This window comes from Urocampus carinirostris, chromosome 4, assembly GCF_059441175.1.
Source record: "Urocampus carinirostris isolate Australia breed hairy pipefish chromosome 4, RoL_Ucar_1.0, whole genome shotgun sequence".
In the NCBI taxonomy this organism is placed as follows: domain Eukaryota; kingdom Metazoa; phylum Chordata; class Actinopteri; order Syngnathiformes; family Syngnathidae; genus Urocampus; species Urocampus carinirostris.
In genome coordinates this window covers 21,011,819-21,031,424 of record NC_142352.1, presented here as the reverse complement: position 1 = coordinate 21,031,424, position 19,606 = coordinate 21,011,819, and the positions used below count along the sequence as shown (strand labels likewise).

Below are 19,606 nucleotides of genomic sequence, written 5' to 3'. Positions count from 1 at the left end.
TTTAGTTAATTCTATCAGAACATGAAAAAACTACATTTATTCAAGTATAGCACTTACACGTGCCTCTCGGACCAAAATTGCTGTCTCTGAGTTCTAGATACTGTTACCTCGATACCTGACTCCCAGTGTGCCAAACCCTGCATAAAATAAAGACCGCTGTAATAATGTGTGCTTCTACATAATGTTGAGTCAGGCCCTGACAATTAATACGGAACATTTTAACAAAAACACGACACTTGGGAGAAAATAAGAACAATGAGTGACCGAAAAGAAAGATAGCTAGACAAACGTGAGTTTACATTGACAAAATAAAGATGGTAAAACACAGTCGCTTGGATTCATGGATGATTGGAGTTTCCTGGTACAGCAACGTTACAGGTGTTTTTGTAATCAAACCATTGTTCCCTTATCGCACCAAATTATACTACCTGCCTCTCTTATAGTACGTGTGTTGCATAGCTTTCAACCTCTACGGCTCCATGCCCGTACAAACTGTTGTATTTTCCCGTAAAAAAATACAAAATAATGGTACACCATATAATTTTTTTTCAGAATGATGCATGATGGGAAATCCCCAGGCGGCAGACGCATGCACAGAGGAGCATCAAACCACTCGCTTCGTTTGCAACGAAAAAAAACGGTACCGATATAGAGGCTTCCGCGGCAAACTCCTTTGACTTGATTGATTTGCCGTTTCATGATAGTCGGTGTATACTGGATGGTAACCACATTGACAAATTTGTGTTTTTCTGTACAGATTTACTTGTACGTCATACTCGTCTTAAAATGCTTAAAAAATGTACTTAGTACGACAAAACCGTACAGGTTGACAGGTAGGGTGTTGATATAGGTTTAAGTACCGGGTCTGCGAGATTTGCGAATTATTGGTAAAAGAAAAAAAAACTGAGCACAGTAGCTAGGTCCAAAAACAAAAATTCCTTATTTTTGGTCATCAGATTGCTGACCTCAAGTTTAGGTCCACCACATTGCTGGGGCAGATTCAACGCGTTCAACAGTAAAATACTGCCTGAAATAAAAATTGTGGGGGTTTTTTTGTTTTGTTTTCTTTCAAATATGTCCGCCTGGAGACTGTAAAAACTAGCATTCATTTTTGTAGTGTTTTTATCTTGCATTAAGAAGGATATCATTGTCGGATTTGTGTGTGCCGATTTTAGTGACCTCAAAGAAGACACCAAATATACACTATAAATATTGATCAGTCTTATAGATTTGAAGGAGCTACACTTGTATTCATGAATTTGCGGTTCATTTATCTGACAATGAAATACACACATCTATTGGTTGATAAAAACAACACATTCAAATGTTTTCAAACTATCATCAAAACTGTTCAACACAGGCAGTTTTTATTTTAAATTGAGGAATTTGGAAACTAGGAGTTTATTGAGTTTTGTTATGTGGTGTGTGTGTTGTGCTAAGAAAAATAACAGATGAGGAGAATGAGGAAATATTTTCGACGGCATGTTTGACGCGTTTGACGTCACGTGACCTGTGCTGCTGTTTGTAGATCTACCCATTCCCTACACACGAACTGTTACGTTGCCACTGTTTATACCATGGTAATTGCAGGAATGTAAGAGATATGTTTTTCTTTTACTGCACATGTGGCATGAGCATGGGCGCTTGCAGCCTTTGGCCCTAGTCCTAGTAACAACCCTGTGACGTCAGCAACCCCTGAAAGCAATGTGACTTCTTCTCAAGGCGAGGTGATTGAAGCTTTCTTTATTAACAACTCGTTTCTAATGTGGACACCAAAAGGGGTTGATTTTGTCCTTAGTAAGTAAGTAGCAAAAGTACCATTGTACACCTTACAGTTCTCAGCATTCAAATTGCCACTCTAATCAGTTGAATAATTCAAAGTCATTTAGATCAACTTTTGAGGTATAACGATTTATTTCTACAACTTTGTAGCAACATTTTACCGAATAAAAACTTCCAAAACTTCAGGACTCTTCTGCTTTGTCCTCAATCAATAGAAGACAAAGTCTACTTTCACCTGAGGCCTTCCATGCACTACAAAAGCAGCGTAAACTGTTTTTGTGGAGACATTCAAGTGAGCAGTAAAAGGCCACATGTGTTTTGTTGTTGTGTCAAATGTCCTTAAAGCTGAATAGATTTACAGAAAGGAATCGCCAACGTCAAAGAGCACTTTGATTCTGTCCCAGCCGCCTTTTTGCTTCAGTCGAGTTGCTCTCTGGGGGGGTTGGAGGCAGGAGGGGTCTTCATTTGTTTGCCTGAAAGACGGCAGGGACTTGAAGTCTGCCTTTGAAAGAACAAACAAATTTGACCTTTTTCTTGGAAAAATGATTAGGTTCAGTGTGTTCTTTCAAGAAACCTTTGGTTTTATAGGGCAAGATAAAGGCTGTTATTTTTTTCTGTGGTAGAAGTTTGGATGGACCGCAATGCCCATGAGTGTGTGGAGTGCACAGTGTGTGGCCTGGCACTATCCACACAAATCTTACTAAACACTTTTGCTGTACTCAATCTCTTACCCTATCTTTTTTATTTTTGTTAGAAAATGTTGGACAGTGCTATCGATAGTCTTAAAAACTTAATTATATGGAACATGTGCTTGTCTGGAGACCTAAACTAAAATTAACGAACACACATTGAAATTACGAGCTATTTTACGACTGCGCCAAAGAAAAAGACAAATGAGTTTTGCGTCATTTAAAATGTGGTAATAAGCACTAAACAACATCATGAATCTATTTTGGGAGAGTTTGGCCAAATTGCCATACATAAACGAGAAGTCAACTTTTCCTGTTGTTGCAATAAGTGGTTGCCACAGTAACAAATAAAATGGAAGTCGCTTGTCATTGTTCCTTGTGAATGAAATGGAATTCCAGCAACTGGATAATAACTCCGATGATATCTATAGGGAACTGTAGCATTTTTTCAATGGATATTTCCCCCTGCTGTTCAATTCAGTTGTATCAATTGAGTCATTTTCTTGATTTGTAGATGAAAAAGTTTAAATGTTGTGATTACATTGTGAATATTAAAGAAAATATTGTCAAACCTGCTGTTTTGTTCCTGTAAATATATCCAAATGTTGGCAAAGACATTGACAAATGTATCCTCCCAAAAGGGTGTCTGAATTTTTTCAGATGTCACTGCAATGGAGTAGGACATCAGTGCCGCCACGTGTATGCAGGGATTTAGCATGCTCGACATTCATTTTCACCCACGATCAAAGCGAGGGTGGTGATAATGTTTTCGTTTGGGATACAAGTGTGTATACTGGACTGTCTCAGAAAATTAGAATATTGTGATAAAGTTCTTTATTTTCTGTAATGCAATTAAAAAAACAAAAATGTCATACATTCTGGATTCATTACACATCAACTGAACTATTTCAAGCCTTTTATTATTTGAATATTGCTGAATTTGGCTTACAGCTGAAAAAAACTCAAAAATCCTATCTCAAAATATTAGAATATCACGAAAAAGTATACAAGTAGGCTATTCAACTAATCACCTGAATCATCTAATTAACTCGAAACACCTTGCGAGGGTTTCCTGAGCCTTAAAAACACTCAGCTTGGTTCAGTAAACTAAATCACTGCTGATCTGACTGCTGTCCAGAGGACCATCATTGATACCCTCCATCAGGAGGGTAAGACACAAAAAGAAGTTTCTCAAAGAGCAGGCTGTTCACAGAGTGCAGTTTCAAAGCATATCCACAAAAACTCTGTTGGAAGGGAAAAATGTGGCCGGAAACGCTGCACAACCAAGAGAGATGACCGCAGCCTTAACAAAATTGTGAAGAAGAGCCGCTTCCAGAATTTGGGGGAGCTTCAAAGACAGTGGGCTGAAGCTGGAGTCCAGGAATCAAAAGCCACAGTTCACAGACGTGTCCGGGAAATGGGCTACAATAGCCGTATTCCCATGGTCAAGCCACTTCTGAACTCAAGACAACGGAAGAAGCGTCTGACTTGGGCTATGGAGAAAAAGCACTGGACAGTTGCAGAGTGGTCCAAAGTCCTCTTTTCAGACGAAAGCAAGTTTTGCATTTCATTTGGAAGTCAAGGCGCCAGAGTCTGGAGAAAGGCTGGAGAAGAGCAAAATCCAAGTTGCTTGAAATCCAGTGTGAAGTTCCCACAGTCAGCAATGGTTTGGGGAGCCATGTCAGCTGCTGGTGTTGGTCCACTGTGTTTCATCAAGTCCAGAGTAAATGCAACCGTGTACCAAGAGATTTTAGAGCACTACATGCTTCCATCGGCTGAAAAGCTCTATGGAGATGAGTATTTCATTTTCCAGCATGATCTGGCACCTGCCCACAGTGCCAAAACCACCAGTAACTGGTGCACTGACCATGGCATCACTGTCCTTGATTGGCCTGCTAATTCCCCTGACCTGAACCCCATCGAGAATTTGTGGGGTATAGTTAAGAAGAAGATGAAAGACACCAGACCTACAAATGCAAATGAGCTGAAGGCCGCTATCGAAGCATCCTGGGCATCAATAACACCTCAGCAATGCCACAGGCTGATTGCCTCCATGCCACGCCGGATTGATGCAGCAATCCGTGCAAAAGGATTCCCAAGTACTGAGTGCATCAATGGACATTTTCAAATGTTTGATTTAGTTTTGCTGTTATAAAATTATTTTTTTTACTTGGTCTGAGGAAGTATTCTAATATTTTGAGATAGGATTTTTGAGTTTTTTTCAGCTGTAAGCCAAAATCAGCAATATTCAAATAATAAAAGGCTTGAAATAGTTCAGTTGATGTGTAATGAATCCAGAATGTATGACATTTTTGTTTTTTTAATTGCATTACAGAAAATAAAGAACTTTATCCCAATATTCTAATTTTCTGAGACAGTCCAGTATGTCATGATTACTGATGCGAGGCTCCTGAGCCTGCTCCTTTGGCGCCAACCGCCTCGGACGCTGATTGGCTACCAGTAACCTTTTATACCCCCGTCTTCCTGTCACCGGTTGTCAGTCCGTCTGCGAACTTCAGCTTACGCTAGGCAAGCTGTTTGACCCTGACTCTTTCCTGTTCTGATTCCCGTCTGTTTCCCGGCTCTGACCCCGGCTACTGATCTGTTTTTTCCACTATCGACACCGCCATCGCTCGCCACGGAAATACCACCTCCGCGTCTGAGCAACCTGCTCTCCGCGACAAGGGATCTACGGATCCTTTGTACTATCGTTTCCCTTCTTCCCAATAAAACTAAGAGAAACACACGCAATTGGGTCCTGTCTCCGTTCTGGTCTTGACAGTATATTTTTCTTTTTCTGTTTGATTCTATGTCTGTCCACCAAAGAGGTGTGGAGTTTATATATGACTCTATCTTTCATAGGTAGTCAGATAGGTTACCCTAGATGTGAAACATGGCAAAATATCTCAGCACTTTTTTGTTCATTTGACTCAGTATGTTTTTTCGGCTAAAAAAAGCAAGATGATGGCCAAACAAATGCTTTTCAACTTCCACTTTCCAGCTTTCATTTGTTTTCTCCTTGTAACATCTTGAGGTAAAACTTTTCCAAACAGCATATATATATAGACAATAACATAGTTGGGGTGTTCGTACCCACAGTCTCACGTGTCAATGCGGGTGATGCTATAATGGTTCACAGCCATTCTACTTCACTGAAATCTCATCTCATCTCATCTCATTAGCCATACCGCTTATCCTCATTAGGGTCGCGGGGGGCTGGAGCCCATCCCAGCCATCTCCAGGCAGTGGGCAGGGGACACCCTGAACTGGTTGCCAGCCAATCGCAGGGCACACAGGGACAGACAACTCATTCGCTCATTCACACCGAGGGACAATTTAGACCGGCCAATTCACCTGAAATGCATGTTTTTGGAATGTGGGAGGAAACCGGAGTGCCCGGAGGAAACCCACGCAAGCACGGGGAGAACATACAAACTCCACACAGGAAGTCTGGAGCTGGGTTTGAACCCACGACAGGTTCCCATGACATGAACTGTGCCGCACAAGCGCTAACCACTGCGCCGCCGTGCTGCCTTCACTGAAATGATTAGTTCATATTATCTCATCTCATATCAGGAACATAATTCAGCTACTATGGATGAGTATGTTTTGAGTTTAAATTATGTCATATTCCCTCAAGTATTCCCTTGTTTTTATATATACGCTATGTAGTTAGCTGGTTTCATACGATGCATGTTTGAACTATAACTATTATTCAGGTCAGTATGGCTAAAAGGTTTAGTTTTAAAACAGACCATGTTAACCTCGAACTTCTGACTTCCTGCCTTGCTCATTTCTTCAGCTTCATAAAAATCTCCATGTAGTGTCCGAAAAAAAAGATGGATGGGTGCGCTAACCACTCAGCTATTGTACTAACATACTTGACTCACAGACTTTTTAGATTGTGGTATAAAACGCTCCCCTATTCATGGGCTAAAGTTTCATTTTCCATTTCAAACATCCACTTGCTCTGATTTTTTTCCATATGTTCGGCCCAGGAAGAAAGCGCAACATAGTGCCAAAACATTTCCAATTAAATGAAAGTGCCAGAACATCATGAATTATAGTGCCCGTCTGGGGCATTTTTTTTCTGAATTTGACGTCTCCGAAGAGAAGAGAGATTGCATTTCTTTCAAGTGAGGGGATCTCGCCGCTGCCTTTTGAATTCCCCGGGTAGTAATATGTATGCATGAATTCCATCTGGCTGGATGGGTGACATTTATAACACAACTTAATTATAGAGCTAAAAGCCATCTCTCTATTATTCCTGACAACTCAGGGCTCTATTCAATTCTGGCGGCAAATGCTGAAAGCAGTTTGGAGAATCGTCGCATTGGTAAGGGTGGGGAGGATGTGACACTGCTTGGCCTTTCTATTGGGTGAGGAAAGGGTGGGTAGGTGCTGAAAGGATTTCCAGTAGCACCCATTTACATCAGCACTGCATCCAGGAGCAGAGAGCAGTCAATTTCAAGGTCAGCCTAATTTGAATCACACAAGGTTCTTTTAGACTGGGTATACGTTGTTTTTAAAATGCTGTTTTAAATCTCAAAGCTGATACCCATTTTCTGAGATGCCTGTTAACTCAAACCAAGGCCGAAATGACCTAAAAGATAATATCCCTCTACATGATGCCATTCTGGTGTAACATTATATTGCAAAAAAAAAAAAAAAAAAGAAATCTGAATCTCATACCAAATAATCAAAAAAGAAATTAAAGAAGTTATTTGGTGGGAAAACATATATATTCAGTTGCTAAATACCATACATAACTTGCACTGGAGTATATGTCCAATGTAGAGTAACAAACTGTCATCCGTATGGACCCAAGAACAAAGACAAGCCCATTAATTCCAAGTTGGCGTCGGAATCCAAGCTAAACTGGCGCTGAGAAATTCTGTATTTTCACAAAGTATGATTGGCTAAGGGGCGGTAATCCAACAAATTGTTTGCACCAAGAGATGTTAACTATAGAAAGAAGACCTGAACAAGGTAATACAGTATATTGTGTTGAAACAAAGCGAAAAGGTTGGGAAACGCCCAAGCGAGCAAGCAGGAAAAGGTTTTAACTGCTACTTTCAGCCTGGAGGTGAGATCTTAAGCCTGAGCCCAAGCCTGAACCCATTCAAATTTCCCCCGAGATGTTATGTTGAGCTTAGGCCAACCTTCTCTCTCGCTGACTTTTTTATTATCCACGAGTCATTGTTCATTGTCTCTGTTTATACAGCCTTGTTTTACACAGATTTCATGACAAAGACAGGCGCAGCAGTGGCGACATCTAGCGTCAAAGGACCCAGAAAACGTGGTGAGTAACGGGGGACGAGGTCAATAACAATCCACCTGAGTTCTCACAAATAAAATAGAAAATGTATCTTCGAAGAGCTGGCTCATAGAGCTGGTTCTTTCCCAAACGAAACATCACTAAATCAGTCTGAAGCTGAAGGTCCAAATCTAAAACTCACAGCCTGCCACTGGCCTTGACTTCATTACTATTTGCAAAAGTTTCCAAAAGTATGATGTTTATTATTGTATAATTATGTTATGCTAAATTTTCCATTACTTCTGAATAGCAATTGATTTTTTTTTTCCTGGAAAATTCCTTAGATGGGTTAACAGCATTTAGCGAAATGTGGACAAACTATGTTTAACTTTTCTACATAAGCAGATTACAACTGCACAGAGTAATTTGAATAAACACATTTTATTGTATAAACCAATCAGTGTGTGAGTGTTTGGATGATTTAATTTCACTGTCAGATTAACGAACCAACAATTTACAAATAAAACACGTAGCGGCCTGCAATAATTAAAAGTTTCACTTTTATTGAGCTTACTCCTGGTTACTCGCGAGGTCAAAAAAAAAAAAACAATGTTGTATACCCTTTTCAATTGTAAGGAAATATTATTTGCACATTTTATTAAATCCTTCAACTTTTATATGAAATTAATTAAATAAGCTACACTAAATTGCCGTTGTAGTTCACCCATTACCATCTTTTGAACATCAGGATGCAAAACGAACACCGGAACAAGAAAAGCCCTTCCTTTTTTTATCACTATTTAAGTGAAACGACATCTAGAAGGACAGCAAGTGTTCAAAAAATATCATCTGCTGTATTCTAGTAGTCTTGATTTTAGTGCTCCTTGTCATATTTCGTGTTTTGTATCACAACACTGTTGATCTCACACAGGCGCGAATGTCGCAACTTAGTCTTTTTCCTCCGCGAAAGTCCACTGAACTTTTGTCTGACTTTGGGGCATTCGACATTCCAAAGTTCTGCTAATTTTCCTTCATTTTGTCCCAAAGAAAGTGCCAAGCACAAGTGAGAGACAAATGCCACTAGAGGGAACATATGGCGCACAAAGAGAGAGAGAAGACGCGAGGCGGGTGTAAAAGAGCGAAAGTATAGTTCCTGTCGAACACGCCGGCGCCGGCCCGATTTCATTTTAGGTGCTGTCAATCAGCCCCAGGCATCTGAGCAGACAGGAAGGAAGAAAGGGAGGGGAGGTGACATGAAGAAAAGGGAAGAAAGCTGAGGGTAGGGGTGTGTAGATAAATGTAAGAATGCTGAGAATATTGACGCTAAATTACTGGTCGACAAACATCGAGCCGCAAACCGGTACTAGGTCATTGGTAGTTTGGTATTGGGCAGCACAAAACATGTACCCTCATTTTTTACATATTACGAAAAACCCTAACTCAAAAAAACAGCCTGAGAGAGGATGGGCTGTACGTGCCCAAGACACACCACAAAGAACTGATCCGTAAACCGTGAACTCTAGCAAATGTTTTCATCAAGCATTTATTTTTGCTCATATAGCGTGTATTGAAATGTACCAAGTTCTGCTTTGCCTGCCTCACTCTCATGCCTGACGGTGAGAGTTTTCAGCTATGTGAGGAGAGGACATGACGATAGGAAGACAATGGGAATTGATACTCTGATATCTTTGTTGCAAATGTTTTCTGTTGAAGAGTAAAACGATTTGCATAACATTTGAAGACCGCAAAATGCTACATTGCTACCCATAATAGCCAATGATAATGTTGGGGAAAGAAGTAAGAAAGAGGCTAAGATAACCATTGTGTTGTTTATTTGGTCAATAAAATAAACTTGCCAACACAAGATGTCTGTCTTGCTGTGTGGAAATCACTGGCATGTTTAGTTTGGTAGATTTAAAGGGACAGTGTGTATTATTTAGCGTCTCCCAGTGTTTAAAAACATCTTCATTAATTAAAAAACAATAAGCATAAGCAAAAATAGATGAATTATGATATGAACTTGCGTTTTTTTTATTCTCGTATTTCGAAAGATTTCTATTTCACATAAAATAAGGCTCATCTAGAAGGGAGTCACATGTTTGTTTCATCTTGCTGCTAGAGGAACCCAAAAAAACATAAAAACCCAGTCTTTTTTCCCTTTCTTTTTTGTCTTATTTTCTCTTCTTTTTTTCTTTGTTATTGCTTTTTATTTTATTTTTATTTTATTTTATTTTTTTTACCAATGATTTACTTTCTTACTTTGTTTTGTTCACTTTTCCTTAGTTTTTCCTTTTCTTTTCATTTTTTTGTCTTTTCTCCTCTGACTCATTTTTCCTTTTGCCTTTCTTTTTCTGTTTTCTACCTGTGCAAAAAAAAGAGATACAAAAATAAAGGAATATAATAGAATATAATTTACTTTTATTGTCATTCTTTGTAACAATGCACACAGAACGAAATGTCGATACACCTGACCCGTACAGTTAAACTGTAGCGAGGCGATGCAGCCGCAGCCAAACAGGACGCAGCTATTTTAGTCATTAGGTGACCAAACCCCCCAATTCCAACCCTTAATGCTGAGCGCCAAGCAGGGAGGCAATGAGTACCAATGTTGTAAGTCTTAGGTATGACTCGGCCGAGGCTTGAACCAGCGACATCCCAGTCTCAGAGCGAGACCCTACCATCTAGGCTACCGAGCTGATTAAATAGTGTGGCCTGGTCATTTTGAGTCTTCATAATTTACAATCTTGGTTTTTGTCTGAGCTACAAAATGCAGTGACACATATCCTTCCATCCATCCATCCATTTTCTGGGCCGCCTATCATCACAACGGTCACTGGGGCGCTTAAGCCTATCCCAGCTATCTTCAGGCAGTGTGCAGGGGACACTCTGAACTGGTTGCCAGCCATTCACAGGGCAAACATAGAAAGTCAACTCTCTCACTCATTCACATCTAGGGACAATTTGAACCGACTAATCCAAAATGCATGTTTTTGGTATGTGGGAGGACTGCCTGAGGAAACCCTCACAGGCATGAGGAGAACATGCAAACTTCACATGGGAAGGTTGCGGTCGCTGGAATTGTACAATTAAAAAAAAAAAAACATTTATTACAAAGTGTTTGGTGCAGCTCATCAAAACTACAGTTTAAAACCTCTAAGAATGATTCTGTGAAATTAAATCACCAATATTTTAAAGAAATAGCCTTGGTCAGATTTTTGTACACACATAAGGAAGCCCACTTCCGGTGGTTTGCTCCCTTTTTCTGGTGAATGAGAATGTGTGGGCGGCACCATTTAGTGAGTAGGCATAGTGAAGCGGTGTGGTAAGAATAGCAAACACACCCACAAATAGTAGTAGTTATAACTCCTTAACAAAGCTTTTTCCTGTAAAAAAAGATGACCATGACCCATCGTCATCATCTGGACAGATGGATGATGTTTCGTGCATGTCTGCAGGATAGCAATTACAATGTTGACCTTAAGTTAATGCATAGTTGCTCATATTGGGATATCACAAATGCAAAAAACAAAACAAAAAACACCGCAGTTATAGTTCAGGTTGAAATGCATCCTTTCACAAAAAGCCGTTTTTCTCAGTTATATTCTTGGAAACGAGTCCTTACAGAAACTTAACAATGTTCCACTGTTGTCTACTAAACAATGGCAAAAGCTAAATAAAAATTTTCTGATGAAATATGAAGGTACAAGCTTTTTTTTTAATATGTCCAATGCCAACATAGCTACAGAAAAAAAATATGTAGGTTTTCCCGATTAGTGTCATGTATCCCTCTTAGATTAGCACCATGGCCCGAGCGACAGCCCTGCTTTTTTTTACGATCCCTACACTATTTCTGCCGCTTCATAAGTAGGTTTGCCACTTACGGAGTTTAGGTGGCCCTTTGTATTTCTTTAAGGATATTAAAGGTGGCATAAATTTGCCAAACAAGTTGTCATTCGTGCTCATTCCCAAATTTATAAGTGTCTGCCGACTATGGGCATTGTTGGCCAACCTTGTGTCCAGAGGAAAAAGCAAAATAAAAAAGGGAACAGTAATAAATTAGCATTCATGCGCACTGCCATCTTAGTTCCGGCATTGAATGAGTCAATGTATCTGCAAGCCAAAATGGTTAATGTTGATTTAAGAGTTTATAGCACACTAAAAATGTGAATGATATATTTTTTTTGTAAAAACTCTTCCCTGCTGCATTTAGTGTGAATGTAGCTAAATTCTGAATTTGCCTGCTTTATCTTCAGAAGGACATAACAGGCGTCTGGGGAGGGATGACGGCAAAGTGCGGAACAAGCGTGTTGTGTTTTTGATAACAGGTTGGGTAGGAGAGAGATGAGCTGGCACAAAAGAAGTGAGACGCGGGTAGTGAAGAAAAGGAAGCGAGAAAAAGCGAGCGAGCAGAGACTCAAGGACGCTTGAGCGGAGGGGACTGAAGCGAGGCCGCGTGGGCCAAAGAAGTGTGAGGGACGTTGTGTTTGTGCCTTTGTGTAGTTGTGTGTGGTTGTGAATGTGTGTCCACTCTGACCCTTACTGGCCCCATCAGGACCCCGCAGGACGGTGCATTCCTCGATCTGCCCGAAAGTCTCAAACAGCCGCCGGACATCTTCCTCGCTCTGCTGCTTGCCAAGCATCCCCACAAACAGCTTCCTGTCTTCTAGATCAGAAGAAAGACAGAAAAAAATTCTCGTGGTAAGGTTCTGCTGAACTGAGAGTTGCTTGTGAAACTCCGTTATCCACCAGTATTGTAGGTTTTACACCACGAATGTCAAACTCCCTTTAAAAGAATGTCAACTCCAAATTGTGTTTTTCAGTTTTATGAGTTATCATTCAGCCTACATTAGTAACCTATGACTCCATATTATAATCAAAGGCTCTTCTCTAAACATACAAGAGTTATACACAAGCAATGGGAAAACAATTTTCGTGTCTTGCATTAAATGCGAGGTTTATTTTAACAGCTGAGTGAATGCAGATGTATACCTAGAACAACTCACCATGCTAAACAAACTCAATATTGCCCTTTAGCGGCCGGAAAAAGCATTTGGTTGTCATTTATATAAAGATTTTTTTGACATACTTAAAAATGTATGGCAGGCTTGATTAAAGAATTCAACGGGCCAGGTCCTTCCGGCGTGTCCTATGTTTGATATACGTGTTTTTGACTAAAAACAATCATACACTCCAAAACTACCCAACAATATTTTCTTGTTTTTGTTTCTCAAAAATGGAAAAAAAAATGAAAAAAATACACATCCATTTGTTTGATCAATTACAGTTGACCTTCATTGTTGATTCACACCAAATGTATTTATTTTTAATGAAAACATTTTTTAGGTTAAATTATCATATTAAGCTTCATTCAGTATGTCATGAAAATGAGGTCACCCCTCACATTTCTGCAGAGATGTAATTTCCTGTTTAATTAAACAACACTGAAGAAACATTACTTTGACATAATGAAAGGTAGTCTGTGCAAAGTTTAAATAGCAGCTTCAATTTATTTTCCCCTCAAAAATTCCAAAATATAGCCACAACCACCTAAACCCCAGTAACAAAAGTGAGTACACTCTACAGTGAAAATTACAGAAATGCCAATAGTGTGTGGCCACTATATTGTTGCAGTACCGCTTTAATCCTCCATGGCATGGATTTCACCAGAGCGTTATTGTAACAGTGTTATTGTTACTGTTTACCTGACTTGTTTACCTGACTGCCCATTTTGCACATCTGGTTAGCTGCTCCTCTTGCACTATTTGCGCTACTGTAAAATACTATACATAGCCATAATTATTTAGTATATTATTAATACTCAATACTCCAACTCAATATAACATTTTATTTATATCTGTACATTCAAAGAAACTGTGCGGGTCAGATGTATCGACATTTCGTTCTGTATACACGTGTACTAGAATGCCAATAAAGTAGATCTGAATCTGAATCTGCCACTGGAATACGCTTTCACTCTCCCATGATAACATGACAGAGCTAAGTGATATCAAAGATTCTTCACTCTTCACTGCTTCTCCACGTTCCACTTGAGGATGCCCCAACAATGTTCTATTGGGTTTAGATATGGAGACATGGCTGTCAAGTCCATCACATTTTCCCTTAGCTCCTTTTAAAAAGCAAAGGTCGTCTAGGAGGTGTGTTTGTGGTCATTATCATGCTGGAACACTGTCCTATGACCCAGTTTTCAGAGAGAGTGGATCATTCTTTGCTTCAGTATATCACAGTTCATGCTTGAGTCAGTTTCAGATAAAACACACTATGTTAGATATGGTCAAATGACCTCTGAAGCCTTTAGTGTTACTTGTGGTGTTCCAATGGGCTCAGTACTTGGTCCCTTCTTTTCAACATTTACATGCTTCCATGAAGGTGATATTATTCACAAGTCTAATATCAGCCTCAATTGTTATGTAGATGACACTCAATTGTATCTTCCAATAGCGGAATCTACCCCACTGAAGAGTGGACATTTGGATACCTGCTTCAATGAGCAAAAAAGATGGATGGAACTTAACTTCTTGCGCCTCAACCCTAAAATGACTGAAATGTTCATTATTGGTACATCTTAATGTCAAGACTTCTTCTCAAACACTGCTCTGAACATTGACAAATATAATTTCATCCAGAATGACTCAGTCAAAAATCCAGGTGTCACATCTGACCCTAATCCGTCCTTCCAGTTACATGGAAAGAATATTACTAGAAGACCTTTTTCTTCTATCTTTACAACATTGCAAAAATATCACCCTATGCTGTCCTAGTCTGATGCTGAGATAATGATTCATGCTTTTGTCACCTCCCGTCTCTATGTTGGCCACCGGTTCAGGGTGTCCCCTGCCCACTGCCCAAAAATGGCTGGGATGGGCTCTGTGACCCTAGTGAGGATAAGCTGCGGAGAAAGTGGACGGATCGATGGATTATTTCTGTCCGAATGAATGATTGCTTTAATTAAAAAAAAAAACGTATAGAAAAGAACCCAATTTTTAACAAATATTTAACAAAATGGCTAATTTTATGAAAGGGGATTTTTTTTTTTTTTTTGGGGGTCAAATTATAACTTCTGGAGGGTAATTATTAACAAACAACACATTTTTGTTTTTGTTTTAGGTTGTTTAACCAGCTTGGAGTGGTAACATTTTTAATCAATGTTTGTGTCATTTTTAACTCTATTTTTTTTTATCAGACAGAATTAGAATAAAAATGTTCTCCATTCTGATCAACAACAACGTAATGAAAATATTGCTTACAACCAGATTAAACATTGAAAGCGTGGCATGTTTAAAAACGTTTTAACCTTTATAAACTGTTTTTAAACTTGGGACTGAAATGTTTTGGATGAGTCATCAGTTGATAAGTGATAATTATGACGTGAAGATGTGAGTGATCTGGTGATCGATATGACTGAATAATCGATCAGATTGTGATCGTGTGTGTACTTATTGTAATTCTATCTAAGCCACTGATTTGATTTTGATATTCAACATATTTGCATTATTTGAGCCTTTAGAGTTTTATTAACACTAGAATTGAGTTTGACACATTTAATACAACAACACACACACACACACACACACACACACTCACTCACACACATAACACTATCTGGCAAGGCAACCTTAGAAAACATTTGCGCAGCAAAACAAGTGAGAGAGCAGGAAAGGATAAAGAGTGAGCTATTGGAATGTGTCGTGGATTTAGCGGGGATAATGAATAACATTTATCTGTTATTGTGGATAATTACGAGCAAGGCTATATAACAATAGCACTGAATCTGAGAAACAATCTGTTTTGTGAACACTTTGAACAGTTTTTTCTTCTAGTTGTTATGATCATAAGCACGGTGATTCATTTTCCTTGTTGTTTTTAAAAACACATTTTGAATCTAATTCGGCTTTTTAAATAAATGTATTTTCTTGAAACACGAAGTAGAAGTTGAACAGTTATCATTTTCTAAATTCAGAAAGATACATTTTCCTTAAATCTCCTGCTACGGACGGATCATTTTTCATGTCAAGTCAAGTCATGTATATTTGTATAGCCCTTGATCACAAAGCGTTTCAAAGGGCTGCACGGACCACAGACAATTGCAAACCACAGACTATGATTACACCATCCCCTGATCTAAAACCTTCATGAGGGCAAGGACAAACTCAAAAACCTCAACATGAGGAAAATGAAGAAACTTTGAGAAGGGACTGCACATGAGATTATCCCCCTTCCAGGATGACCAGGCTGCAACGAATGTTGCAATAACAAATAATACACAGATATTGGGGCAGCACGGCGGCGCAATTGTTAGCGCGTGTGCGGCACAGTTCTAAGGTCTTGGGAACCTCCTGTGTGGGTTCAAATCCAGCTACCGGACTTCCTGTGCAGAGTTTGTATGTTCTCCCCGTGCTTGCGTGGGTTTCCTCCGGGCTCTCCGGTTTCCTCCCACATTCCAAAGACATGCATTTCAGGTGAATTGGCCGGTCCAAATTGTTCATAGGTGAGAATGAGCGAGCGAGTTGTCTGTCCCTGTGTGCCCTGCGATTGGCTGGCAACCGGTTCAGGTTGTCCCCTGCCCACTGCCCGATGATTGCTGGGATGGGCTCCAGCACCCCCGCGACCCTACTGAGGATAAGTGGTGCAGCTAATGAGATGAGACACAGCTATTGTTAACATGAAATATAGGTCATTCATAAGATTTGGAAAATAAGTGTGTTTGAAGCCTAGATTTAAACAGTTCCACTGAGGTTGCAGGTCAAATCTCGAGGGGCAGAGCATTCCACAACATCGGGGCCCGAATGGAGAACGTTCTCGAACCTGCAGTTCTCTTCTTGGCTCTTGGGATCACTAGTCGACCAGCGTTATCAGAGCGAAGGCTTCGGACCGGAACATAGGGGGAAATTAAATCTGAAAGAAATGAGGGAGCAAGTCCATGCATGATTTTGGATACTACCAACAGAACCTTAAAATCACATCTTCAGCTAACAGTGAGCCAATGCAGGTTAGCTAAAATCGGGCTAATGTGATCAAACTTTCTTGTCTTAGTTAAAAGCCTGGCTGCTGGATTTTGTACCAGCTGCAGACTCCTGATTTTCGACTTCGGGAGACCGGAGAGTAGTACAATATAGTAAGCGAGACGAGAAGTAACAAACACATGAATTATAATATCTGCATCAGATAGGGAAAGCATACATTTTAGCAGTGTTGCGAAGATGGAAAAAAGCTGTTCTAGTGATATGCTTAACGTGTGTTTGGAAAGACAGATTGGGGTTAAATTTGACACCTACATTTTTGACGGAGTCACTCTGGGTTAACATTTGTCTATGTTCGGAGCAGTTTTTGAGAACAAGTCACAGCATTTAGATTGACCAATAATTAACATTTTGTTTTTTTCAGAGTTAAGGCGCAAAAAGTTGAGTAACATCCATTATTTTATCTCAGTGAGGCAGGCTTCCAAGTTTGTCTTGTGTTTTGTTTTTTGTTTTTTTCGCATAATACAGCTAACATTTGGGTATGTTGCGGGATAAAATTACAAAGGACCAATCCTGCCATATGTGGAAATAAATGTACTGTATACATTAGTTGATACCTACAAATACACTACCGTTCAAAAGTGTGGGGTCGTTTAGAAATGTCCATTTCCACAAAAGCAAAAGTTTGAAGGGTACATTTTTATTATCATATGAATATCATTATTTCCAACCTTTTCAATGTCTCGATGATGCTTTCTATTTATCTTGCAACTCATTTGATTTTCAAAAAAAAAACATACTTTTGTCTGGGTGACCCCAATATTTGAAAAGTAGTGTATATGCCACACAATTAAATAGACACTTAAATATTTTATATATAATTATTCAGTTGCATATTTTGTGGTGTATTTTATCGTGTTAATTTGTTGTGTATTGTGTTGTGTATATCCTCATGTACTTTTTTATGTATTCTTTTCGGTTTCCATTTTCTTCCGCGTAGCGTAGAAATCAACACATCAAGGGGACGAAAACACAGAAAGCATTCAATGGGGGAAAGTGATGTTTTGGGCTGAATTCATATTTAGGGGGACAACACTGTTCAGCCTTTGATGGCACAATTACTTTCAAATTGCTGGATACGCTACAGCGTGAGAATCCATGAGCACTTCCGCTAACAATGCATTACATGTGACATCACATGTCCTCTTCTGCCCAAGCGGGATACGATGGCAATCAAACAAGTGATGCCTCAAAGTTTTATTTTTTGGGGAAAAATAGGATTTCACCCAAAAAGTCTTGACTCGCCCAAGGCTTGAATCTGTGAACCATTCTCGAGAGTGTTCTCCAAGCAGGCCCCGGTGCTGTGGAATGCTCTGCCCTCTGAGATTTGATTTGCAACCTCAGTGCAACAGTTTAAATCTAAGCTTAAAACAAAATTTTATTTTATAACTTATGAATTACCTATATTTCATTTTAATAATACCTGTGTTTTGTTTGTTACTGTAACATCCGTTGCAGCCTATTCATCCTGGAAGGGGGATTACCTCATGTGCGGACCCTTCTCAAGGTTTCTCCATTTCCCTCATGTTGAGGTTTTTCCTTGCCCTCTTGTAGGTTTTAGATCAGGGGATGGGGTAATAATAGTCTGTAGTTTACAATAACAAGTGGTGTGCAGCCCGTTGAGATTCCTTGTGATCAAGTTCTATACAAATAAACATGACTTGACAAGATCTGAAACCTTTGTGAGCGATCGATAAGCAAATAACACAGACACCAGGAAGGGGGAAATACTGTTTGACGGCACTTTGACTAACATCACATGAATGAGCAGCAAAAGTCTTGCAGGCCTTGACAGTCCACCAATGTGTCATTTTTAGGTAAGTAACATGTGACTTATTAAAGCGTTCATTTATTTATATGGTATATGTTTGTAGGTATTTATTTATTCATATATTTGTTTACATATGGCAAGATTGGTCCACCATTCATAATGGTAGCAAGCGAGAGCTCTTGCACGGCACTGATGGAAAGTGGCAGCGGGAGGACAAGAAATTGATCGGGAACGACAGTGTTGATCCTCCACGCGAGTCATTTGAGCGGTGTGGAGCGGGAAGGTGTGAAGGTGGTGGTAAGGGGGCCAGGATGGCGCCAGCATCACCTGGGCCTCAACAGATGTGACGCCTCCTGTACCTGCCAGGCCCCATTAGATGCGGCTGGTCTAAAAATAAAGCACCCGGGGCTGCCGTCTCTTTTGCGGCGAGGAAATCGGATCCTGCTCCGTCTCGGTAAAGTTCAAATGAGACACGAGCTCACTACTCGCTTGGCCACACAAATGACCGCTTGCATAATCAATAAGGCAGCCTTGTCTGGGCTCTGCTACTGCAGCTTTTGTTCCTGCCTTTTGGTCTGCATGTTTTGAAAGCAATACATATTGATCGTATTTATTTGTGTGTAATGAACATTTTTATCAACCAAAATAAAAATCAGTCTAAATAAAAGATGAAATGACGTGCTTACCAGACACAAGAAAAGTTTTTATATTTTGTCTTAACATCACACTATTTTTCCTGTTGTACAGCGTCGTAAAGGTGCATTATAGGAAATAGTTCAGCCAAAACAACATTGTACAACATCCATCATCGGCACCGCTTATAGACGCTAGGGTTGCGGGGGTGCTGGAGCCCATCTCAGATATCTCTGGCAGTGGGCAGGGGGCAACCGGTAGCAGGGCACACGGACACAGATAACCATTCACAAGCTCATCCATACCTAGGGACAATTTGGACAGGACAATTAACCCGACACGCATGTTTTTGGAATTTAGTAGAAGACTGGAGTGCCCGGAGGAAACCCACGCAAGTACGGGGAGAACATACAAACTCCGCAGAGGGAGATGGGTA

General features: G+C 39.9%; 1 protein-coding gene across 6 annotated transcripts in view; it reads right to left on the bottom strand.

The window, feature by feature from the left end:
* celf6 (CUGBP Elav-like family member 6) overlaps nt 1-19,606 on the bottom strand; it is a 305,217-nt gene that overhangs the window by 90,489 nt on the left and 195,122 nt on the right. For 5 of the 6 annotated variants that reach the window (XM_088333899.1, XM_088333900.1, XM_088333901.1 and 2 more), the window contains one exon: nt 12,263-12,391. The exons of the other annotated variant lie outside the window; for it this stretch is intronic. In XM_088333899.1, the coding sequence (XP_088190025.1) occupies nt 12,263-12,391 (129 nt within the window). The remainder of the gene's footprint in view (nt 1-12,262; nt 12,392-19,606) is intronic. 6 annotated transcript variants of the gene reach the window in all.